Below are 25,398 nucleotides of genomic sequence, written 5' to 3' on the forward strand. Positions count from 1 at the left end.
TTACTTTAGATTTCGAGTTTCGTGTGATTCTGAATTATCCTTAATTTATGGACATGAGTGTATTTGATTGAGTATACTATCCTATGCCAGTACAAAATCTTGCATATCTCCATTACTTACAATGCTACTGCTTTCACCATAAGTCTGGTCAAGTCTGTACATCCCGTTTTGGGCTCTGTAGTGATTTTCTTTTTTTGGCTTAATTTGATTTAAGAGCACTAATGACAGGTAATTTAATCTATTGTTTGGCTGTGATTGGTGACTTGGAACTTATCTGCAGTGGCTTGCACAATGTCACATTTTTGATACAGGGGGGAAAAAAATCTCTATATAATTTATCTTTTATTAATTCAGAGCCTGGGTGTCTCTGGGTTCCTATCATGATCACTTTTATTAATGAAAATTCCCTATATTGTTTTTAAAAAATCCCTTTTATATTTTTTCTGTTTGGTATTTGAATCTGCATGAAAACCTCTTTAATTCTCACTCTGCAAAGTTGGCAGCTATGTAGTAGGATGACAATATAAGGTGTGTTCCAGGTTGCTATACTTATTTGAGAGCAGATTGGTTTTGTAGAATTTCTTCCTTTTATTTTATGTTCAGAAAATTACTCAAAGGTAGAATTTTCTGAATGTTATGCTGAAACTAATATTTGGAAAGAAAAGTGATTTGTCTTCTCTGGGAATCAAACCAGTGGCCTGGCCCCCCTTGCATACCGGGCAAGTGAGCTAACCAATACACCAGAGACACACTTTTCAATTCCTTAATGTTTGGCGTTTTTCTCCCAGTTGGTGTTTTGTCTGGGAGAAAATTGCTGTAGTTAAGGGAGGCTGCTGTCTCCACTCAGAGCTTCATGCTACTAATGCATGTTATAAGGAATTGAAAAGTGTGTCTCTGGTGTATTGGTTGGCGCACTTGCCTGGTATGCAAGGAGACCCTGGTTCAATTCCCAGAGGAAACAAATCACTTTTCTTTCCAAATATTAGTTTCGGCAGGACATCTAGAAAAATTTGATTTCTCAATATAATTCAGGCCAAAAAAATACCATCTCTTACTCAGATGTCTTTTTAGTTGGTAGGGTAATCCCCCCCCCCTACTCATTATTATTACTCGTGTCACACAAAAGTGAACTACCACTGATGGAAAATTGACATATACATTCTCAAAAAACAATCAGCTGATGTTTAGCATGTATGTCTTAATCAAATTTTTCTTTCTCTTTTTTTGTATAGCCATAGACCTGCTAATTTTTTGCATCTTTTGTGGACTGCACATGCTCCTTGTTAACATCCCTTTTTGATAAGTTTAAAGATTAGTGGGACACACCAGAGAGCACTTTGTTGATAATCCTGACATGTCCATTGTGTCTGTTTATATGTTTGAAGTACTGCCAATAAATTGAAAGTGAGAAATGCAAAATGTAATTTTTTTCAGTACATGTAACATGTAATGTTTTGTGTTGTGTCTACCACATTTTTTTAGAGTGTAATAGTATTTGTGACTACCGAAAACTTCCATCCTTGGTAAACAATCTTTTACCATAAGTGTCAATGCTTCCAATTTACCTGGAAGCCTTTCAATTTTTATCTTCCCGTCGGAAACCAGATTCTCTGAATTTCGTATCTCTTTATAGAAAAATGTATAAAAATCTGTAAATTGTTCATCACTCCAATGGAAAAATGTCTGAAGAGTCTCTTTCAATTGTTGCAATCCCAGGCTGACCATGCTCTCAAGAAAAATATGTGAAATTGGGATTTCAAATATGGGAAATTGGCAATTGTCACCAAATATATGATGCAAAGTAAAGCAAAATTGACAGTTATTGCTAAAATCACCAATGGCAGGAAATGAAGTGCACCGGCTGCTACAAATCACGGTGGATTAAAATGAGAGAATTCTAAGAAAAAAACTTTATGACAAATATATATGAGATAAATTATGACTATAAATATGAATATTGTTCTTTTATAAGTTGGCAAAATAATTTTAATCCCTGACTTCAGCGAACAGTAAAAAATTCAAGTAAGCTTCATTGAAAATATGGGAAAAAATTAAATTTAAAAAAAAATAAAAAATTGGGATGTTAACCCTGTATGCAATCGTAAAAAAATCCCCAGTTTTCCCTTTCATTTGTATAACATGTTTTCTTCTGTGCGAATTATTTCATTATGTAATAAACTACAGATTTTTAAAATCTGGAAATTTGTATGTATGCTATACCAATTTCACTAATCAAAATTGTTGTGTGATAGGTTTATATAAAATTAAATACGTACATGTTAGATGAATTTATTAATCTAATTGCTATTCGATTGTTTTATCAATCAAGGGACTTCTCTTTGTACGTTACTGTGAGCATGTATACAGGGTCTATATGAAAGTCCCTTCATTCTTGAATAACAACGAACCGTTGATCATACATGTGTACAATTGGAAAAATATCCAAATAACACGTAGACCTCAAATACATCATTTATACTACAAAGGGTTGTGTAGTTGTTATAATAAAAAAACTACATTTTTATACGGACACCCTGTGCTCAAAAACCCAATTAAAAAATTGCTGCCATGTCTCTCCTAAGCTCAAGAAAAAAATTACACGTTTTTAAATGTAATATTCGTTGCAATATTTGAATTTGAAAATCGCTGTAAATGAGGGAAGGAATAGCGTATGAAGCATGGAATGAATTTGTCCATTAGTTTATGCAGTAAGGACATGGTGACGAAATAAAAAATTAATTTTTTCATTGCAATTATCAATACAACCCCGTGCAATATTAATGATGTATCTCAGGTCTACATGCTGTTTGGTCTACGCCAGGTCAACACTTTTTCTCTAATTGAAAGTATGCTTCTGCTTCTAGGATCAACAGCTTGTGGATTATTCCAGGATGAAGGGGCTTCCCTATGCACCCTGTATACTAATTTTATGGATTAATGAAAAAAATTCATAAGTTGATAGCTTCTAATATCAATGAGTTTCTTTCTCTCCCCCCCAACCCCCAGCATTTTTTTTACCTTTCATCTTACTTTCTAGGTACCAAACAAATACAAGCAAGTCTGTTCTTGAGACCATCCTCAACATTCAGCCTAAAGATACTGGTGGCGGAGAAGGTGAAACTCGCGAAATGATCGTTTATCGCATGGCTAAAGACATGAAGGAAAAACTTCCCAAGAACTATGTACCTCATGAAGTAAGAAATCGCTTTGCTATAAGAAAAAAAAGTTGATGCAATATCAATATACTCAAAATAAATATTGTCTTTAAATGAGTACAAAAACAGTTTAGAGCAGGGGCATCAACCTTTCAGGTATTATGGGCCAAATTAAAATTCTAAATGTACCCAGCACGCAAAGGCATATGCAGGGTCATCCTTTAGAGGGGTATCAAAGGGTCGAGGAGCACAAAAATTTACTTCCTGAGAAGTTTTGAGTTACCACCCTTTAAAAAAAGCATTTAAATGATTAGAAATTGGTTATAAAGGGTATTTTCTTTTGATATTTCAATTTTTTTCACCAAAATATTAAATTTTTTCTAATTGTTGGTTGGCTTGGGGGGGGGAACACTGATCCCCCCCTGAGCACCTCCCTGCGTACGCCTCTGTCCCCAGGCCAACAAGTCACCTTTGGTACTTTAGGTGAGTAGCTTATTGACCAGGGCTACCATACCCATGATAGGGACCACGGTTATATATATTTTTTCTTATGTAAGTCAGAATTTCCTCATGCACGATCACACATTCCTGGGCTATGAACTTATATCATGGAAGCAATAGAGCTTGGTCCATTCTGTTCTGCATATTTGACTGTGTTCAGCAGTAGTCAATTTTCCGTTCACCATCTATTTTTGCTAAACACAAGATAATTTTTTGACAATTATATTTTAAAATCTCTTAACAATAAAAATTTATAGAATCATAAAGATATTTGCAGTTGCACTTGAAAGGGTATTATACTCAAACAGTTTCATAAAAGACAGAATATAAAGTAATTTTTGGATTGACCTGATGAAATTTTCTTGGTAGATGAAATTGTGTAAAGACACGCATCATACATGGGAGTGAATCTTTGATTAAATCCGGGTTTTCCTAGGAGCAGATTTTCTATGGTGTGCGCAGCATGAAAACACTGATTGGTCAAAAAACCTGAATTTCAGGTTTTTAACCAATCAGTGCTTTAGCGCTGCACCTAGCACTGAAATTATACTTCTAGGAAAACCTGGCTTAAGAAAAAAGTTCTCAATTAGCATGTTATTCAAGTCAGGTTGCCTACATTTGCTCTAAAAGAATGTTCGCTTTAATTGAATTGATGTCTGTATCATTCTGATAAAAATGTGATGACATTCCTTGGGTATTGCAATATTAACAGTCAGTTCAACCATTTTTTTTTACAATTCAGGTTAGAGACAGACTCAAGACAATGGGTGACTTGGCATCGCCAATGAATATTTTTTTGAAGCAAGAAATTGATAGAATGCAGAAGGTGATAACGAATGTTCGTTTAACTCTCAGTGATTTGGAGCTGGCTATCGATGGTACTATAGTCATGAATGAGGTGAGTTGATGTTTTTGATTATTCTATTATGCGATCTGAAAAAAAAAACCCTTATTTTTCAGGTTATCTAATGTAGCAAAAATGATCAGTTCTTTCATTATAATCACCCTAATATCCCTTGAAAAAGCATTGGCTTACACGGCTTTAGAAGTCAACTTTTAGTTCTTGTGGCTAATTCAAAGCTGTAGCCTATTCACAGGGCGGCAACTGGAAGCAAAAATTTTCTTGAGTGATCATTGTGACAGATTTTTATCACCAGGACCAGAGTTCCATCCCCACAGCTGAAGTTGGTTTACCGTGGTTCCCAATTTCAAGGCACTAGCTGATATCCCTATTATAAAGTCTTGCCACAGAGAGCAACTGGCCCACAATGGTACAAATATTAAATCATCACACTTCACACACAACTTGAAAAATCAATCAAAATCAAACAGCACTGAAAAATCAGACACATTAGATATGCACTCAGAATGTTAGGTACACACAATCAGGGCAGTCTTAAGTGTGTCATGGCCTCCCGGGCCAAGTGATTTTTCTGAGGCCCTACCTGGAAAATTTACTGGCTTAGTGGGCCCATACCTTAAGACAGCACTGCTCACTCAATAGTAAATTGCCCATGGTGATACGACCAAAGTTGTGCTTGGTTTGAAAGAAAGAACTTGGCACCCTTCCTGATGCAGCACCCGATGCACCGGTTCCCCCCACCCGACTAATGTTCTGACCTCCAATTGATTTTCTTATATTTTTTTATGTATTTTCTTTCATTATGGTTTTTTACTCCTGCATAATGTCCAATGTTTGATCTGTAATACAGTCTATGCTTGTTTTAAGGACCATGCATTATTGTAACTATTCATGCTATTATAACAACTGATAAAAGTCCCAAATTGTTCATATTCATCTAATGTTATTTTCCATGTAAAATATAAAGACCTACATAGACCAAACCAATACAATGCCCGAACTCAGTTTTGCTCCCCCCCCCCCTTTTTTTTTTGTAAAGAAGTGTGTGGAGCAGCGGTTCTCAACCTTTTTTGACTCGCGGAGCCCTTTTCAGTATATAATTTCTATGGCGGAGCCCTGTTTGACTCGAGGAGCCCTTTTTCGTACATAATTTTTATGGCAGAACCTTGTAGGCCTCTCTTATTTATTTATCTATCAAATTTACTGATTCATTTTATTTTCCTCGAATCGACACGGAGCCTCTGGGAGTTGCACAGGGAGCCCTTGGGGCTCCACAGAGCACTGGTTGAGAACCGCTGGTATAGAGAATCTCCATGTTTTTTTTTACCAAAATTATGCTTGGCGTTGACGTTGCAAAATTCAAAAGTGCATGCAGTTATTATTATTTTATTATTACAGCAGAGTGTGTGTCTCACTAATCTGACATGAAAGGGACTTGAGCTACCATACATTACTGAAAACTGTATCTTAAAAACAATAGCAATCGACTTTCAGAAGAGGGGCCTTTAGACATAGATATTCATATTTACTCTGACCTATTTTGTTCTTAATTCAATAGCTTAGTTTATTAAATTAGGGTTGTCAAGACAATGACCTCTTTATAAGGTAGTCTGATAGAGGCTCTCATATCCTTCGGGATCGTTATGCCATATTTCCCCCTTCCACATTATCTGGCATACACAGTCACTGGAACACAGGGGCTAAGGCACTTTGAGCCCCCCCCCCCTCTCTCCCAGGGCAGTCTTAAGAGCATCGTGGGCCCCGGGCCAAATGATTTTTCTGAGGCCCTTACGTGATGAATTCTCTGCAATTTCAACCACATTTCATTTTTGTGTGGCCCCTTTTCTCTTGAGGCCCTCGGGCCGTGCCCGGGTGGACCCATGCATTAAGATGGCACTGCTCTCTCCCAATGAATTTTGTAAGAGAGCTAAACACCCCCCCCCCCCAATAATTTCTGCAAAAAACCACGCAATGTGCCTTCCCTCCTGTGTACGTGCTTGAGTCCCATATATATCCCCCTGGATGACCAGCAACTTCCAGTCCCCTCCCCCAATGTGTTTTCTTCATGACTGGGCCTCTGCCGGCTTGCAGTGGAACTCCAGGGACATTAGCTTCGGATCTGATCCATTCTCAACATGCTGGGCAAATCAAGGTTTGATAATACAAATAGGCATTTAGCCAATTTGAAGGATTTTTAGAGTAAAGATATTTCAGAATTTCTCAGAATGGGTGACTAGAATTTCATGGCATGCTGGCTAATTCTGGAAGGATGCCGTGAAAAAGAGGGGTTTTAGAAGAGAGAGAGAGAGAGAGAGAGAGAGATTCTCAAAAATTCCAGCACCTCAGATTATCCAGAACATTGAACTTTTGAGGCTTGAATTATTGAGACTTTACTGCGTTTTCTAACCTGATGCATTTTTATTGCAAGAAATTAATATAAATTTTTTTACTTTTCACCCAATTATGGAATTCTGTTAAGAAGTTGATTTTTTTCAAACTTTCAATATAACGATCTCTCAGAATAATATCAGTTTTCCGTGGAATGATGTGGGCTATTATAAAGAATGTTGACCATATTATATCATTTAAATTAGCATTTAAACAGGTAAGTTAAATGTGCAAAATCAAGTTTTATTCAAATGTTAGTGTTTTTTTATCAACTCTTGAATGAAGATAATGTGCGACTTTTGTATAAAGCTGCAGAGTGTAAAAAAGCTACGTCATCTCTATGAAAACTTTTTCCTCCACTTATTCTTTTTCTGGATGCTGCTCATTCACCCGAAATTATGGTACTTTTATACCGCTTTTGTGTATGTTTTTTATGTGCCATTTGCAAGACATTTTTATTTCCACAATTTTTTGACTGAAAAAAAAAACTCGAAGAGAAATATAAAATGAATTACCTTTTGGGTTAGATAAGACAATTATAAATAAACAACGTATTTGAACTCAAAATTGCAAAAAAGAACCACGGCTATAAGCATTTCAGAACTATAGGAAGTTCCTTCATCAGTAGCAAAAACAAAACAACATAAGAAAATAAAATAAAAATAACAAAGAATTACTCCTTATAGCGGGAGTTACTCGCTGTCGTAGGCAAAATTTTGAATTTGACTCTTTTGTCTACAACAGCGAGTAACTCCTGCTATAAGGAGTAATTCTTCGTTATTTTTCTTTGATTTTCTTATGTTGTTTTGTTTTTGCTATTGATGAAGGAACTTCCTATAGTTCTGAAACGTGTATAGCCGTGTTTCTTTTTTGCAATTTTGAGTTCAAATACGTTGTTCATTCAATTGTCTTAGTTTTCGAAGAGTTGTAGGAATACATGCTAAGAAACTAATTTTCTAAACAAATATAATAAAAATACACAAGATGTTTTCCCAGGATTCTACCACTAAAGCGAGAGGAATGATAGTACAGGTCAAAACAAATAGGTTTTGCAATAGAACCCAAGATGCTTATTTAGGGGATATGCATATAACCCCCATTTAAAAAGCCAGTAAAAATATGGTAACCTTGCTCACATCGCTAGGAACAACAGGGAAAGTTTCTTCCTTCCAGTCACAGGCAATTACAGACAGAAAAAAATAGTGTCCCTTTTTCTCTTATAGAACTACTACATGTAGCCGCTGTGTGATTCAAATGACAAATTCACATAGTGAGGATCCAGGTTCCGCAAACACCATGGCGTCATGGTGGTGGGCTGAGATTGGTTTTCTGTGGTTTCTAACTGAAGCATGAATGCAAACCGATCTCATCGTGAAATTTTGCCACAGAAAGCTCTCATTTTGGTGGTTCTGGCTAGAATTCTGGGACTACCTATGGATAGATTTCACTGTAATTTAGAATTTTTTGCCAATACAGTCTCATTTTTGAGCTGGAAAAAGTGGTTTTTTTAATAAATATGGAATAGGCCTATTTTAATTACAAATGATAATCACAAGGAAACTTTGACAAAAAGAAAATAGTTCATCTTGATATCTTCTACTGGTTTCAATGCAATATATCCAGTTAAATGTTGTTGAACATGAACAAAGACGGATTTATGGTTTTGCTGGCTGTGGGCTACACAAATTTTACAGCCATTCTCCTTGCTCCCATCGCTATGATCCGGGTTCGAACCCCACCAGCGCCACAGTAGTGGTCGGCTGAAGTTGGTTTTCTGTGGTTTCCAACTTTAAGGCATGAATGCAAGCCGATCTCCCTGTTAAAAAGTCTCCCCGCAGAGAGCACCAAGCCTACAACGTAACAAATTCAATCATTACACTTCACTCACACATTGAAGTATAGATGGCAGCACTGAAATATCAAGCACGACACTAGCTACCCACTCAGACTGTTAGGTGCACTCACTTTGTTCCAGACTCTGCGACAAAGCTGGGCTGGAAGAGATCTCAGCAATGGGATAAGTCCGGTGGTAGAGCCCCTGGCGTTCATTCACTCAGCCATTCTGGTCTAATTTTGTTGACCTCATTCCTCAAATCGGCTTTCCTGGGACCACTTAACGCTGACACTATAAAATTAGCCTCTGTCTCTTAAGTTACTCTTTTGGTGGCTTAAATGTTTGCATACTTTTTTGGTCACTTCTTTGTTCCACCTAAAATTGCCGCCCCCCCCCCCAAAATTTTTCCACCCGGGGCAGTTACGGCCCTGTATTATGGGCCTGCAATCAATTTAACTTGGATAATATAATGCAGTTATTATATTATTCCATCATTATCGGATAATATAATGATGGATTGAGCACAACCAATTTTTAAGCTAGTTTTTGGACCCTTAATACCTAAGTTTTTAGTTATATTTCTTTCCTTCCAAAAATTATAAATGCCTTTTTAGTGCCTAAACTTCTGGGCTCTATTGATTGAGATCTCAACTATCAACACGTTCCTGAAACAATGAAAAAATAAGTGTAATTAATTTTTTTTAAACAACTCTTTCCCCTATGCGATTTATGTTCGTAACTCAAAAAGTTGGGTAGCGGCTCCATAAAAATGCTTTGGAGGGGGGGGGCCGCAAAAATTTTTCTGCACCGGGCCGCGAAATTCCTAAGCCCGGCCCTGCCTGTACCTGAGGTTTCCAGAGCCCTGTCAGCATTTCCAAACTGGAGGATGGGGGCATGGTTTTAACAGCACCATGAGCATGAGTCTTGTGGGAAAGAGATTCTCTGGGCCTGTCATTCTATCAGACTTGAAGTGCCAGTCACATCGATTTAAAATCTTATTCAATGTATTAGGCATTATTCTGTTTTGTATATGTTTCATTAATGTGAAGCTTCTTATCAACCTACATTATACTGTATGTCCATGCGTTAAGATGGCCCTGGTTTCTGGAACCTCCTCGGAAAGGTTTTTTGATTGATCCAAATTTTTAGACTTTTACTGGCTTCCTAAATTGAATTTTAATGGATGTTTTAATTAAAAATGAGTTCATCTCTGGGCGTAACGGCAACACAATATCTCTCGTAATATTGAAGAGAGACGCAGAAATATTCTTGCACCGGGCTGCTAAATGACCAAATTTAGCCCTGCTTGAGCAGCAGCCCGCTTAGTCTCTTCTCCCCACATAAATAGGCCTCTGACCATGAAAGTTCTTATTTAACGTTATGAGAAATTTAACATTCAATTTTTTTCCCTTGTTATTTCATGATGATGATGATGAAAACTTTTTCCATGACAGAATTTAAGGGATGCCTTGGACAGTCTGTATGATGGGCGTATCCCTGCTACATGGGCAAAGATTTCATGGGATTCAAGCTCTATCGGCTTTTGGTTTTCTGAGCTTATTGAGAGGAATAAGCAGTTCTCCACATGGGTCTTCAAAGGAAGGCCTGATTGTTTCTGGATGACAGGATTCTTCAATCCTCAGGGTAAGTATTTCTGAATATTTTCTAGGAAAAAAAGTGAATGATCACATGATGTATCTAAATCAGTGGTTGTAAATTTTCATCTTTCTAGCTAATTTCCGCCATTGTTCTAACATTTTGTTAGGTCTAGGCATTAGTTTCCTGTATTTTAGAGTCATAGAAATCTCTCTGCCACCCACTACAAGAACCACATTGTAACTTCATTTTTTATTGCTGGTAGTAGTTTCTGACCAGGTAGAGGCCTCAGAAAAATCTAGTTGCCTGGGGAAACCATCATGTTCCCCCATACACAGAGATAGACTGGGGCGGAGCACAATAATGGAAGCGGAGGGCATGATGATGATGTCAATTCATTGATGATGTCATACAATTGCATGTACATTAGATTAATCGACTCGGTCATTGACACATGATGGCGTCAGTGATGATCCTGAGACCCACGATACTCTTAAGTACATATATGCCCTTGAAAAACCATGGCCATCTTACAGGGACATCAGAAGTGTTTGGAACTTGTGAGTGCTCATCTTGATCTTTACATAGGAAATTTTGATTTCTGAATCAATTTAGTGGGTGCTCAGACCCATGCTGAAAATTACTGTGGATGCCATTGCCATCTTGAGGTGGGGGGGGGGGGGGCACCCATAGGCATAGTCTGGGAGCCTCATGATAATTAGATTTGGTACTGTCATTTTCTTCAAAAGTAAATATTTGAGTGTGTAGGTAGATGCTTTTAGCTAGAAGAAGGAACAATAGAATCACATTGCTCAGGAGCCCCTGGTGCTATGAAGATGGCCCTGCCAAAAAAAACTGCAATTGTGTTTTAGAAGGGTTTTTTTTTACAGATAATTAAGGTTTTGAATTTCTTGGCTGTTGATGAATGCTTATGGTGCCATTGCTGGTAATTTTTGCTTTTATATATATATATATATATATATATATATATTTTTTTTTTTTAAATTTTGATCCAGTTCATTAACAATTCTTTTAATAATTTCTTTGTGAATATCCACTCACAAACCACTTGCTACTCTAACCAGACTCCACATGGCAATGACAGAAGACTGTGGAGAAAGCTAAAGGTCAAAGTCATGCTATCATAGTGGTGACTTGGGTCATTCACAGATTTGGTTTTATATTCACTGTGACTGAAGACGTAAGACAAGAGTATTCTCTGGGATGTAAAAATTGAAGAATATATTTTTCTTCCTTTAAAAATAATGAAAGAAAATACTAATTTTGTTTATATTATGAAGTATAATTCAGTTTTCATTGCCTGAAACATTTGAAACAATACCATTTTTGGCAAAATGACTTCATAATGGCAACTTTTAGTTTGAAAACATCCTTAGAGTATTCTCTTGGTCATGAGTAGAGGTTCCAAAAGTTTTCGTTAAGAAGGTTTTGAAAACATTTAAGGTTATGAAAAATTTTCAAAATTAGATAAATTTTGACAAATAAATTAAGGTATCTGACTACCTTTCTCGTCACTTTTCTTTAAAATGGTTCTGGAGTGAACTTTAAATACATTTTTTGATAGAAAGTGTCTCGAAATGGTGAAAACAGTGACAAATTTTGGTCTATCTATTATATTTTCTATGAAAAAGTCGTTTTTATGTCAAATTTTAGGCAAAATTCATGTGATATTCAAAACACGTTCACAAAAGTTTATTAATGAAATGCTTTGTGATTTTCACAGTGCATTTAGCTAGTAATGTTGCAGGTTATGAATCAAAATTTAAAGGATTGCATGATATGTTCATAAGTTACACCAAAATAGGTTTAAGTACGTGTGAATTTTTTGAAATTTCATCCTACATTAGATTTTGGTTCATAACCTCAACAATATATAGCAAAATATCACATTAAAATTTCGTACGGATGCAATGCATTAATTTTTACAAATCATGTCACAAAGTCACGTAAAATGTCAAAAATAGCATTCTTCGTAAAATACGTTTAAATACTTTATTCTTTAACTCGTATTACTTGTATGTAAAAATGCAACAGTAAAGTGAACGTAACTTTGATTCTAAGCATCATATAAACAAAAAAAGGCCCGTTTTGGAATCACAACAAATAGGGCTTTTATAAAAAATTAAAAAATGAAAATCCATATTTTCTTCCAAAAGGAAATTTCAACATAGTTGGATACCTTAAAAGCGAAAAATAAAATCAAAGTTGATTGGCAAAGGGCATTATTCTTATATAATCACCTTCATTCTTAAGAAGATGCAGAAGTTATTTTCTTCAATGTACGAGCACTCAAATTTTTTATCACTCATATTTCTTTGCAAGTTGTTCAATAGAAAAATTTAGGTTTTGTTTTCCAAAAAAGTCTTTTTACATACATGGTATCTTTTTGCATACTCTTTACATAGTCTTTTTACATACATGGAATAGTTTTCTCTTCATTTTTCAGGAGTGAAGTTAATGGAAGCTTTTCAAGCTTTTGTCGATTTAAAAAGAATGTTTTGACAACCATACTGATTGCCAGTTTGGCAGATTCTAATACATTTCACAATTCTAATACATTTCACAGCAAATCATGAATAGCATGACAGGAGGCAAAAATATATCTTAATCTATAGAATGGAAAAATTAATTACTATCGTGAATAATTGCGTCAGAGTGCCCATTGAGAACAGTTCTGTCTCCTTTGCAAAGGGTGACGTTCAACTTAAATGTTTTAATTTTTCTACAAGCAAAACTGACTGTACAAGATAGTTTTTTTTACTAATGAAATCAGGTTAATATTTTTAAATTTATGCCAAAACATATTTTTTAGATATTAATTCAAAAGTTAAATTGTTAAGATGTGGAAATAATTATTCTTACATCCTTTCCAAAAAAAAAGATTATTCTCAAATATCCTCCTCAATCAGAATATTTTCCAAAAGATTATTACGAAGAATTTTACATCTCTATTCATACTATTGTGAATAATTACACTGCTGGCCACCGTAAATGCAACACCCTGAAGGAAGCATGTAAATAATATGAAAGTTACAACATGCATTAGCGGAGGTGAGATATGCAAATGATTAGAATTTCAGCGCAGACGCACATCACGCGCGCCTGTGGCGCCACTTCAAAGCGCTATTTAAGGCTTGGAGATTTCGACGATTTGAAGTACGGCAATTGTGTTTTTCTTGTGGTTTTTTCAAAAAAAGATCAATTATGCCTCGTAGAAAACAGCGATCATCTTTTGATCAAGTATCCGAGTTCGACAGAGGAAGGATAGTGGCCTACCAAGATTGTGGATTATCTTTCAGGGAAATCGGTAGTCGTGTTGGACGAAACCAAACAACTGTAATGCGGATATGTGATCGTTGGATGCAGGAGGGTACGACGGACCGACGTGTTCGATCGCATCCACCTCAGTGCACCACTTCACGTGATGACAGGCGTATTGTGCGTATGGCAGTGACGGATCGCTCAGCCACATCACGAACCATAGCACAGCACATTCAGTCTGTACCGCATTATACAGTGTCTGCGCGTACCATTCGACGCCGTTTACAGCAGAGTGGTCTGTCCACAAGACGTCCATTGCTTCGTCTACTCTTGACGCAGAGCCACAGACGTCTCCGCCGCCAATGGTGCGATGAAAGAAGGATGTGGACGGCACAATGGAATGAAATTGTCTTTATTGAGGAGTCACGCTTCTGTCTGCAACACCACGATGGTCGGATTCGAGTCTAGAGACACCGTGGAGAGAGGATGCTGAAAAGCTACGTTATGCACCACCACACTGGTCCTGCACCGGGTATTATGGTATGGGGCGGTATTGGATATCACTCTCGCACTCCTCTAGTACGCATTCCCGGTACTTTAAAAAGCCAGTGCTACATCTCCGAGGTGTTGGAGCCAGTTGTCCTTCCTTACCTTCAGGGCTTGCCCACAGCCATATTTCAACAGGATAATGCACGACCACACGTGGCACGCATTGTCCAAAGGTTCTTCGTCAATCGCCAGATTGAATTGCTTCCCTGGCCAGCTCGCTCTCCGGATCTTTCGCCGATAGAAAACATGTGGTCCATGGTTGCTCAACAATTGACCCAGATTACATCCCCAGCTGCCACACCAGATCAACTTTGGCAACGCGTGGAAGCTTCTTGGTCTGCTGTACCCCAAGAACACATCCAAAGTCTCTTTGAATCAATGCCGAGGCGTGTGGCAGTGGTGATCTCCAACAATGGCGGCTACTCTGGCTACTGATTTTAGCAGGAACCACACTTCACAGAAGTCTATAAATTTAATCATTTGATGCTTGGTCAACATGTTATCTACAAAATAAATATTGTTGCGATATCTCTTGTCTTTCTTGGTGTTGCAATTTGGGTGGCCAGCAGTGTATAATCAGGGTGCCCATTCAGAACAGTTCTGTGTCCTCTGAGAACAGAGATGTTCAACTTTTATTTTTTGCACAGTTGTTGCAGAAAAATAAAGTAAAGCAATTTACTGTTAATTGTTTTTTAAAAGTTACTACTAAATCAGGTAGCAAGCATTTTATTAGCATTTTTTAGATATTCTTTCACAAGTTAAATCCTTAATATGAAGTTATTTGTTATTTTAGCCCTTCCAGAGAATATTCTCCAAAATATTATCGAGAATTTTACACCTCTAACTGTGACTTTGTTTGTATAAACATCCTGTGGATTTTGAGGGTTCAGTTGTACTTTGTGGTGGGTTAGTCACAATCTTGTTGGTTTCAGTTCATATTTATCCCAAAAAAAAAGAATTAAAAAATCAAAAATGCATGGGGGGGGGGGGAACTATGATAAAGAAAATAAGTGAAATCTGCTCAATGTTGTTATCTCAAGTTTGTGTTTTTCTGTATTGTTATTATCAATTCTATAAGTATAACGCTGGAGGTTTTAGTACAATGTAACTTCATCTGAAAGTTGCAAAAGGTGTATAGAAAAAAAATATCAAAGTTGACTGACAGCTTTGTTGTTTCATCAGGTTTCTTGACTGCTATGCGACAAGATGTTAGCCGTGCTCATAAGTGGCCCCTGGATTCCGTTACTCTCACAAATGAAGTCACTCAGTATGTTCGAGACACAGTCAAGGAATCGCCAAAGGTATCAAATTTGCTTCAAAATTCTTGTAAATTCTTTTATGCCAGAAATTTCACTCATTGAATAGACATCTTAATGTTTTTCTGTCATATTACTCTGATAAATATAAATAAATATATATATACACAGTCGAATCCCATTTTAACGTATACCATTATAGGAAAAATCTCATTTTAACACACACTTTTCTAATCCCTCGGGTAAGTTTACATAGGAACAATGTAAAAACCTGGAATTCCTTCATAACAAAATTTCATTGTAACGAAGTGATTTCTCCAATCTTTTGGAGTTCGTTATAACAGGATTCGACTGTATATATATATAAATTCTTTAAGTCTCTGTGTGTATGCTCTACAAGCAAATCTACAATTTTAAGCTGATCTGCACCAAATTTTGCATATAAATACAGAATAGAACCCAACTTCAATGATAGACTGCATTAAAAGTTTGTCAGAGCTGGGCAAATATGCCCAAAATAAGCAAAAAACTGCTGGGCCACAATGGTTATGGGGCTCAACTATGACTTTTGAAATGTACTTTAGTTATTGGGGCCAAACAATGCATTTCGGACATGTTTACTCCTTTTCACTGGTTTGTCACTTCTTCAATGCTTCCAGTATATAGAGAAAACCTGGGCAGAACCAGGTATTATAGCTATTAGGTTATTAATATTGCTATGGAAACCATGCGCAAGAACAATGGCTTTATGTATGTACAAGAATTCAGGGGTGGGAAGTGGCAAAGTCCATTTCAGAGCAGTTTTGAAGCAGGAAAATATAGGATTCTGAGCAGTTTTTAAGCAGATATTTGTAAATTGGAGCAGCGAAATATTGACTTACAAGAATATTTTCATTAACCCCGCTTTTTTTCAAAATAAAAGAACTGCGCTGTCAGGACCGAAATTTCAACTTTTTCTGGGGGCAAAGATCATGAACTCAATGAATGTATATACATATATATACTTTATAGTGTATTTTTTATACATTTATACATTTCTAGTGTATTTTTCCAAGCGGGCGGGCGGGGGGGGGGGATCGCTTTCTCCCCCCCCCCCAAATGACTGGTCTGAGCACAGTCTTTTGTTATCATACATGTCTTAATCAGCTTGTTTTTGGTCTTTCAGGTTTTTGACACCTTGTTTAAAAGAGCGGCTGTCATAAAAATTTTCACACCAGTTTATTTAAATTACACTTTATGCTTATTGAGGACACTAGTTACTGTTTGGAACAGGAGCAGTTTAAATTTAAAAAAAATAGAAAATTTTTGGCCTATTTTAAATTTTCTATTTTTTTATACTCTGAATGAATTGTTGCAAAATGGGAGAGAATTTCAGAAGATTCAAGACGATGTTTGGTGATTCAGCACTCGTTATTTGGCAATTTAACACTCAATATTTTGCAACATTGGTGATTTAACAATCGTTATTTGGCTTACTATGATCGTTATATGAGTTACTAATTACCATTTGTAATTCGGCAGACGTACTCTTTTATTCACGAAATGAAAATATTTTTCGTGGAACATTAGGATTTGACGCAATGACGATCAACTATAGTAATTTCTGCTGTATGCAGTGGGGATTTTTTGTTTTTTTTTTAAAACAGAAACTGACTCACATTTGCACTCCAAAGCTGCTAGACCATTGCTAACCATCTTCAACTGCACGATCATGGATATTATCGGGTTTCATGATGGACAACCAGATGAGGGGCCGCTAGTTTAAATAAGGGGTCGCAGTTATGCTAGTCCGATTTTCGGGGTAAAGTCGAGCGTAGAAACTTGCCAGGAAAATTCCAAAATTGATTCGAAAAAATATCTGCTACCTTCTTTTAATTTCACAAACTTTTCTCAATGAAAGGCAACTCTTTCAACGAAAGACCAGATGGATTATCTGTTCAACATTCTTGTCCCAGTTTTAAAAAAAGTTTAGGTGTAAAGTTACGAAGGGTAAATAAAAATTAAATATTTTTTGATTGAAGATTTTTGTTCAAATGTGAAAAATACCTCTGTAGTGCTTACAAAGTGCGAAAAGCACACATGGTTAGCCTGCGAGTTTTTCCCAACACTGTATTTTACAGAGTAATCAAACTACTTTCCAACAGACACACTTAGTTTTTCAAGGTCATCACGACTACAGATGGGAGGGGATGATGCTGAAAAGTACAGAGGAATAAAACACATTCTTTTCAGAAAGAATCATTTAGCGGCAAGCAGGAACCAAAATTTTTTGCTGTCCTTTCTGAAATTCCAGTTTACTGGAGCAAAAAATTTGCTATTTGGCACAGAGAAATACACTATTGGAGCAGGATGGCACAAGATGCTAATTTTGGCACAGTGTGGCGCAGAGTTCCCACCCCTGTGAATTATGGTATACATTTCTAAGTTTATCCCAAACTTTGCCTTGACCCTAAAAACAACGAAAATGGTAAATTAAAGGTTTTTAAATCCTTACTTGTGCTTGGAATATAGAAATTTACCGGAAAGTTTAGCCCTTAAACAACTAGTAAATTTGAATGAGTGGTCAAAAAATTCTGTAGAATGGGAGAACAGTAGCAAAATTTTTATAGTCTACAGGGAGTAAAACCATAAATATGCTTCTTCCTAAAGAGTGAGTAAACAAATGAGTGACCTAGAACGTTTGTAAGCTACCATAATAGTGTAAAAGTGAATAACAAAAAAGAGTGACCTAGAGTGCGAGCAACTAGGTCAAAGAATGACCTAAAGAGCTATTGAGCATAGAAGCTTAAGAGGAAGCTTTTGAGCATACAAAAATCATGATTTTTTTTTTCCATCTCCAGCTTCAAAAAATTCAAATTAAACGAGAAATTTTAACATTAAATTACATAGAAAACTAAGGGGGAGTTCGGTAAAAGTTTGAATCATCCAAAATTTGAATTAAGTTCTTTGTATGAAAGATGGGAAAAATTCAATGAATTCATTCACTTGTTTTGGCAACATATCACTGTTTTGGGCAGTTTTCATTGGCTTGAAAATCATCATTTTTATAGACACTACTGAAACAGAATAATTTCAATTATTATTTTATTTAGACTATTTTACATTATGTATTTTAAAAGATAAATTATTTTAATCTTTCACTGTTCCAAATACTTCTCTTTCTTGGACAAAATATATTTTGAATTATGAAAAAGTTTCCACTTTTTTCTGGACCAAAAAGTGAAATAATTCTGTAAAAAAACATCTGTTGCAAATCTCAGCAGATAGAAGCTTAACACAGGAAACATTGGCAGTTTCACTTCAAATGACTGATCAGTTGAGAAACGCAAATGAAAAGACGTTTTTTTTTCATTTGTGTTTTTTAAAAGTAATTTTGTTGTGAAACAACTTGGCTGATAAATAATAAGCAAAATTATTATAGTGTGAAATTATTCTATTTTTTTTAGTCACAATGATATAAAATTACATTGTTCATGCTTTGAATTTAATTTTCATTTTTTCTGTTTGTGAGCTGCACTTTCAAACATTGGTGACAAACGCTGAAAGCTTTCAAGTTGAATATCTCTGTTGACCCCTTTGCTCACAAGCTTTTGGTATCTCTATTTCACGAATTGGGGATAAATCTAGTAACCTTGTCTTAATTTAACCTAACTGCATGTCAGAAAAGGGAGAAGGAGAAAGATAAATGAAGGAGAGAAAAAAGAGTATAATAGATAAGAGAGTACACAGTAAATTTACGTTTTCACCCAGTGTTGTCTTAAGGCATGGCATAGCCTCACAAAAATGAGATCTGGTTGAAATTTTTGAGAATTTGCCTGGTATGGTCTCAGAAAAATCACCTTGCCTGGGGGCTCAGGATGCTCTTGCGACAGCCCTGTTTTCACTCTCACCCTGCTTATTCTCTTTTGCTTAAACATGTATATGGTAGAAAGATATGTGCGAGGAAAAAAATCACTAATAGGAGTATAGAAATAATAGAGGGGTAAAAAAAAATAATTTAGTCATAAGGTTACAATAAAGCTTCTGATGATGAAGAGAGAGGTAAGAAAAAACACAGAACTTGTTTGAATTTTTTCCACTGCCATTTGGAGGAAATATTTTGTCTTATCATAAAGTGGTTAATATTGCATTTAAAATTATGGAATTTTTTGTAAACGACTTTTCAGAGCGGCATAGACATTTCACTAATTGGACAATTTAGTATACACTATTAATAGGGTCAACCAGGGCCCTCTTAAGAGCATCATGAGCCCCCCCCCCCCCCTCCCAGGGCCAAGTGATTTTTCTGAGGCCCTACCGGACAAATTCACAACCAAATCTCATTTTTGTGATGCCTGGGTTGACCCATCCCTTAAGACAGCATTGGGGTCAACATGAAAAGTTTATTTTTGTATTTTTTTTATGTATACGACCCTTTTGGAATATTTAAAACATTTTGAGTAATGACAAGTAATTTCAAAACTTTTTATAATTGTATGTTTCTAAAGTGAATGGTTGCAAAGATACCCACTGTGCGAACGATCCACAGGACAGTCTGTATAATAGATCAATCAATAAGCAGATGTCACCATCATAAAATAATCTGTGGTTAGTCATATACAGCATTATTTTCAAATTTTTTCTTACTCGTGTGTGCTATAGAATTTTTTTCCTTTTCAGGAAGGGGTGTATGTTTATGGTTTATTTCTGGATGGAGCTTCTTGGGATAAGAAAGCTTGCTCATTGATAGAACCATCTCCCAAAATCCTGTTCACTGCTCTTCCTGTTGTTCACATCTCTGCAGAAAACACGCAGGCTCCGAAAGACCCGAAGCTGTATATGTGTCCGGTATATAAGAAACCTAGGCGCACAGATCTCACATATATTACTGCTTTGTGGTTAAAGTCTTCTAACCATCCTCCCGAACATTGGGTACTTCGAGGCGTTGCCTTACTGTGTGATACCAAATAGTCTAATATTTTATAGATTTTTTAACTATGGTTTGGTATCCTGTGATATTTTAGTCTGTTATAGTTCATCATCATGTGTCTTTTCCCCCCTTATTGATGTACACTACTGTTGGTTTAAAATAAACTTTATTGCAATATAAGCCAGTGTTTTAATGTACAGTAGATGCTGCTTATTAGAATCACCAATAGTGTGATTTTCCTTAAATAGGAAAAGAACCAATATCATAAAGGAAAAATTTGCTTATAGTTATCTGGACTTTGTTGTTGAATGGGAAAAATGATATAAACCAGACTGAAGTTCTAATAACTATACATAAACTTCCTATAATTTGCTAAAGTGATAAAAAACCCCAATAACATTATCCACAATTCTAACAAGCAACGTTCTACTGTACTATAATCAGGGCCGTAACGAGGACTTTTGCGACCACCCCCACAAATTTTGCCACCCACGGTGGTTGTTCCCTAGCACTCCCTATAATTCAGGCCCTGACCTGATACCAGTACTACAGAAAAATTGCATCAACATTGGCTCTTTTCATAAAGAAACTCTCAGCAATGCCAAACAGTATGTTTTATGAGTCTAGTTTCAATTCAAGGAATAAAGTAATTTTTATTTTTATATATATTATTTGCATATACAGAGTTACGTCCGCTCTGATATAAGGATTAGAGCATTCTTACTTTTTTAATATTCAAGTTTTATTTACGCACATTATGTAATATCACAGAGTTAGCAATTGGGTCCAACACATCATTTAAGAATCTGTGTAGAGCCTGGTCCTCGTTTCTTTGTACTGCAAATGCTGCAGGTATCCTGCAAAGATTATCAAAATACTGTAGCAACTGTAAAATCTGAATGACTCAGACTTGCATGATCAAAGTTCAAAATAATTAGACAAAACTTCACAAAATAACTGATTTTCAATACTTAAAAATTAGGGATTGCAATATTTCATGTTTGAAATGCACAATAGCTCCTACCACTACTAAACCACACACACACACACTCCTCGTCCGTATTCCTCTACGGAACTTCTAACGAATTGGTACATGCTGGAATGTGTATGCATTATGAACCTAACATGAGTGAAGTTCATTTCTGTGTAATGCTTGTTATGTGTATTGCTGTCATCTGCCGCCAATTTTTCTAACTATGAGTGAAGCGTAATGATTGATGAGTGTAGGTCTGTCGCTCTCTGTGGAGAGACTTATGGGGAGATCGGGCTCACATTTGCTCCTTGAAGTTGGGAACCACCAAAAACAAACTTCAGCCGATCACTGTGGTGACAATGGAGTTGCTATGACTCCTATCACATGAGAAAAAATTTTTACTGTTGAACTCAGTTATTACAAAAATTTAAATATAATACCAAAAATTGCTGGTCCCAGCCGATTCCCATAAATCTCAATGGTTCTCAAATTTTTGTCTTCCACTGCACCCTTATCCATGTCCCCCACAAGGGGTGGGCTGACAAGGCTCCAGCCCTGGGGTGATTTTAATCATTTTTTTTTGTTTTTCACGCTATAAATTCATCATAAAGGGACCTCGTGAAAGTCTGGTCGAGGGGCCCTGCTTCAGGATGTGGGGGCCATGCCCTTACCCTAGTGAGCATGTATCTGTGGCTTCCCAGAATCGTTTAACAAAAAAACTGTTTTATGATATTGAATAGGCACACATTAATAAGGCAGCTTACAGCAAAACCCCTAGGAGCCACAATGCACACTTTGAGAACCACTGCCATAAATAATAATGAAACACACTTCTGCCAAACTGTTATAAGGGCATTCAAGAGAAAATCAAATACCAACATGAAGTAGTAATTTCATTTATTTACATAACATGAAAATTAACGCATCTTTAGCCATTACTACTTCCAATACGAAAGGTAGATAGCAGTACTACCCAAATTTTGTATATACACTGAACAGGATGCGACTTGAACAATGGGTTACTTTAAAATTTGTCAGAGATGGGTAAATGCATGAAATGGGCAAAAAACGGTTGGGCAACAATGGTTTTTGGGCTTCAACAATGACTTTTGAAATGTTTACTGTGGTTCCCAAACAAGTTTTACTCTTTACAATGGTTTGTCGCTGCTTTGATGCTCCCAGAAATACTAATGCTTAGAAAAAAGTTTTTATTCTCTTACCACATTATCACGCTATGACGTTGTAAAGTGTACCTCCTTCTGTCCTGTTTGGCAACTTATCGCCAAACACCAGCATCTATTAACGATTTCGCTATTATTTTGTCATTACGTCTCATTTGCTCACACGATAATATTACAATGATATAATTTAACAATACTATAATATAACGATCATAATAATAATGATATATATATTATATAATAATAATTATATTGACATGCAATAAATACAGTGGCTTGCCAAAACACAAGTTCTATGTTTGGTTTCCTAATGAATTTATTATCATTATGAACCAATTACAAAGTAATGGGTCGGCACTGTATGAATCAATAAATGATAGCAGGGTCCAGCTTTGCGAGCCGTTATTATTGTCAACTTGATGCAACTAAACCACTTTTGGATTAAATTAGAAAAAAATGTAAACTTTTTTTAGTGATTCAACACAGTACAATAGACCTCTGGTCACAGTGCTAGGTTCTATGAAACCACCCACCCATAAGTCTAAGTCTAGTGATTCAATAAACGATAACTTATTGTACGGGGGTGGCACCCCATTCACTCCCAAGTTCGCTGTTTGGGACCAACCCCCCACCCATTACCGTGCATCTGACAATTTGTGGTGAATTATAATATAATAAATCATATTTATCCTGTGTAATGGTTAAAAGAAATTAAATTTCTCAAACGAAGATGTTAGGGAAAAAAAATTAGACGGGTTCGAAGGGACTCGAACTCATAACCTTCGTTTTAAGCGTCCCACGAACATCCCACTGTACCAATGGTGGTTGCCGAGCTGAAGTTGAATTTAATATATCCATTATTAAATGTCGTCAGGAAATATGGTGGCAGCAAATGGATTAAAAGTTGCGGTAGTCTCGCAGTCTGCTGTGATGTTTCTATGACGTCACAGTTGCTTGACTCTGATTGACTGATAATGCGGGGATCTCAGAATTTCTAAGCACTACACCCAGAAATATGGAGAAAAACCTGGGTATTATAACTAGTTTTTCTATATTTTTTACACTTATTCCAATTTAATTTTTATGGAAAAATGCATGCATTATGTAAAGGCAAAGCTGATAAATGCTTGAATTAAAGTGATATTTCCATATGACTTACCTTTCATATTTATCAACCTCACCAATTTCATTTAAGAATTACGCACGATTGTTAGTAAAAATGATAAATGCAATAAAATTGATCAAACTCACTTAGAGGAATGGTGATTACACAAAGGTACTGATTTATTATGTTTACTATAACATATATACAGTGGAACTTCAGTTAATGAGCAAACATTTTAAACAAATTTTGACTGTTAATGAGCGATGATTCATATTATGAGCAAAGATTTTGCCCTTTATTTTATTTTCACATTATCACAACTGAGCAGATTGTTTTTACGCTTTTATCCACACACACATTCACTATAACGCAATTATTAAAAGTTGATTTTAGGAATTTCAACCCGCAAAATTTGGCTTGCAGTTTAACTTTAATCTTGAGCTTGCAAAAATTGAAGATATATATATATATAACACAGTTAAATCCTTTGAAAATGAAATACTTTGAATTTGATGATGTAGCTGAGACAAATATGAGAGAAATTCACAGGTAAAATTCCCCAGATCTCATTGGTAACACATTGACAATGCTATGAGAAATTCAATTGAAAAAAAAAACAGTTCCAGTGAAACTAGTATTTTCATATTTGCAACAAATATGAGAAATCCTCTGGCTTTGCTACTAAAGTTTTTGTAAGGAAACAAAAAATGTTGCTTGTCAGCCAAATCTTGACTGTTTCATTAAAAAAAAGTTATCAGCCTATCATTCCAGGCTTTTCAGGAAAAGAAAACATCCACACTCAGAAGTAATGAAGACAGAAAAAGTATTAATTTAATTCATATTGCCTAAATTTATGGGATTTATTCATAAGTTTGAATAACTCATTCTTTAAAAAAAGTTCCTTTTCTGCTGTAGGGTTCAATTTTTTTAATCCTTCTGAAGAAAACCAACTCCCTATCTTTCCCATGTTAAATTCAACTCGCTTCACACGATTTCATCTTGCGCAACTATTTTGTGGAACCAATTAAAGTGAGGGACGTCTGTACCCCTTAGTCTATTCATTAAAAAAAGTATGACATTTTGCAGGTGGTTTAACGATTTCTGCTGCTCAAAGGGTTAAAAACAAAGTAGAATAACTTCAAATCTGGATAGGAATCGGCTGGGACCACTGCCTCGTGAAAACCTGGTGATAAAATCAACTGTACTCAACTGATATTTTTGATCTCGGATCAAAGCTAATTATACTTACTAAGCCATTCATGCATTCTTTATGAAAACCATGTTTGCAATTGAATACATAAATATCTAATATCTGTCTCGCATCTACATAAAAAAAACAAACAAACAAATTACAAAATAAAACAAGGAATCAAGCATAAAATGTTCATGCAAAAAAATTAGAATCTGGAAAAACATAGGAAGTCGTGTTTTTTTTCTATGTCACATTAGAGGTAAGAAAAACATACATGCAACTTCTATGATATATGATTAAAAAACAAAACATGTGGCAACATATATTTTCATAGAATATTTATCTTTATTAATCATTCAATTATGATATGAGTATTTAGTATATTTTATAGGCGAGTTTCAGCAAAAGAATTATTATATTTCAAAACATCATGTTAAAAGAATTAAATAATAAATTAAAATTTTCTGCTAAAAGTTTGCCACTTGTGGATGACAGACACGGTTTGAACTGTCAAAACTATTGTGATGCTCAACATATATATTATATATATATATATATTCGTAACACTTAGATATATCTTAAGTTACAAAGATAATTTGCTCCTAGGTTTTTATG

The 25,398-nt window shown here is 35.7% G+C and overlaps 2 protein-coding genes across 2 annotated transcripts in view; one reads left to right on the top strand and one right to left on the bottom strand.

Annotated features, from left to right (window-relative positions):
- LOC149078585 (dynein axonemal heavy chain 8-like) overlaps positions 1-20,510 on the top strand; it is a 294,865-nt gene extending 274,355 nt beyond the window's left edge. The window contains exons 83-87 of the mRNA XM_089241134.1: positions 3,038-3,194; positions 4,399-4,554; positions 10,195-10,384; positions 15,350-15,468; positions 20,083-20,510. Coding sequence (XP_089097260.1) covers positions 3,038-3,194; positions 4,399-4,554; positions 10,195-10,384; positions 15,350-15,468; positions 20,083-20,373 — 913 coding nt within the window. The 3' untranslated portion in view covers positions 20,374-20,510. The remainder of the gene's footprint in view (positions 1-3,037; positions 3,195-4,398; positions 4,555-10,194; positions 10,385-15,349; positions 15,469-20,082) is intronic.
- Positions 20,511-20,965: 455 nt separating this feature from the next.
- Positions 20,966-25,398, bottom strand: part of lt (vacuolar protein sorting-associated protein light) — a 49,343-nt gene continuing 44,910 nt past the window's right edge. Inside the window, exons 22-23 of the mRNA XM_089240703.1 lie at positions 24,841-24,914; positions 20,966-21,189 (exon numbers count right to left, since the gene is read on the bottom strand). Of these exons, the coding sequence (XP_089096829.1) occupies positions 21,127-21,189; positions 24,841-24,914 (137 nt within the window). The 3' untranslated portion in view covers positions 20,966-21,126. The remainder of the gene's footprint in view (positions 21,190-24,840; positions 24,915-25,398) is intronic.

The sequence above is a fragment of the Pholcus phalangioides genome, unplaced genomic scaffold (assembly GCF_987345545.1).
Source record: "Pholcus phalangioides strain wild (caught in Gottingen) unplaced genomic scaffold, Ppha-v1.0 ptg000013l_1, whole genome shotgun sequence".
In the NCBI taxonomy this organism is placed as follows: Eukaryota; Metazoa; Arthropoda; class Arachnida; order Araneae; family Pholcidae; genus Pholcus; species Pholcus phalangioides.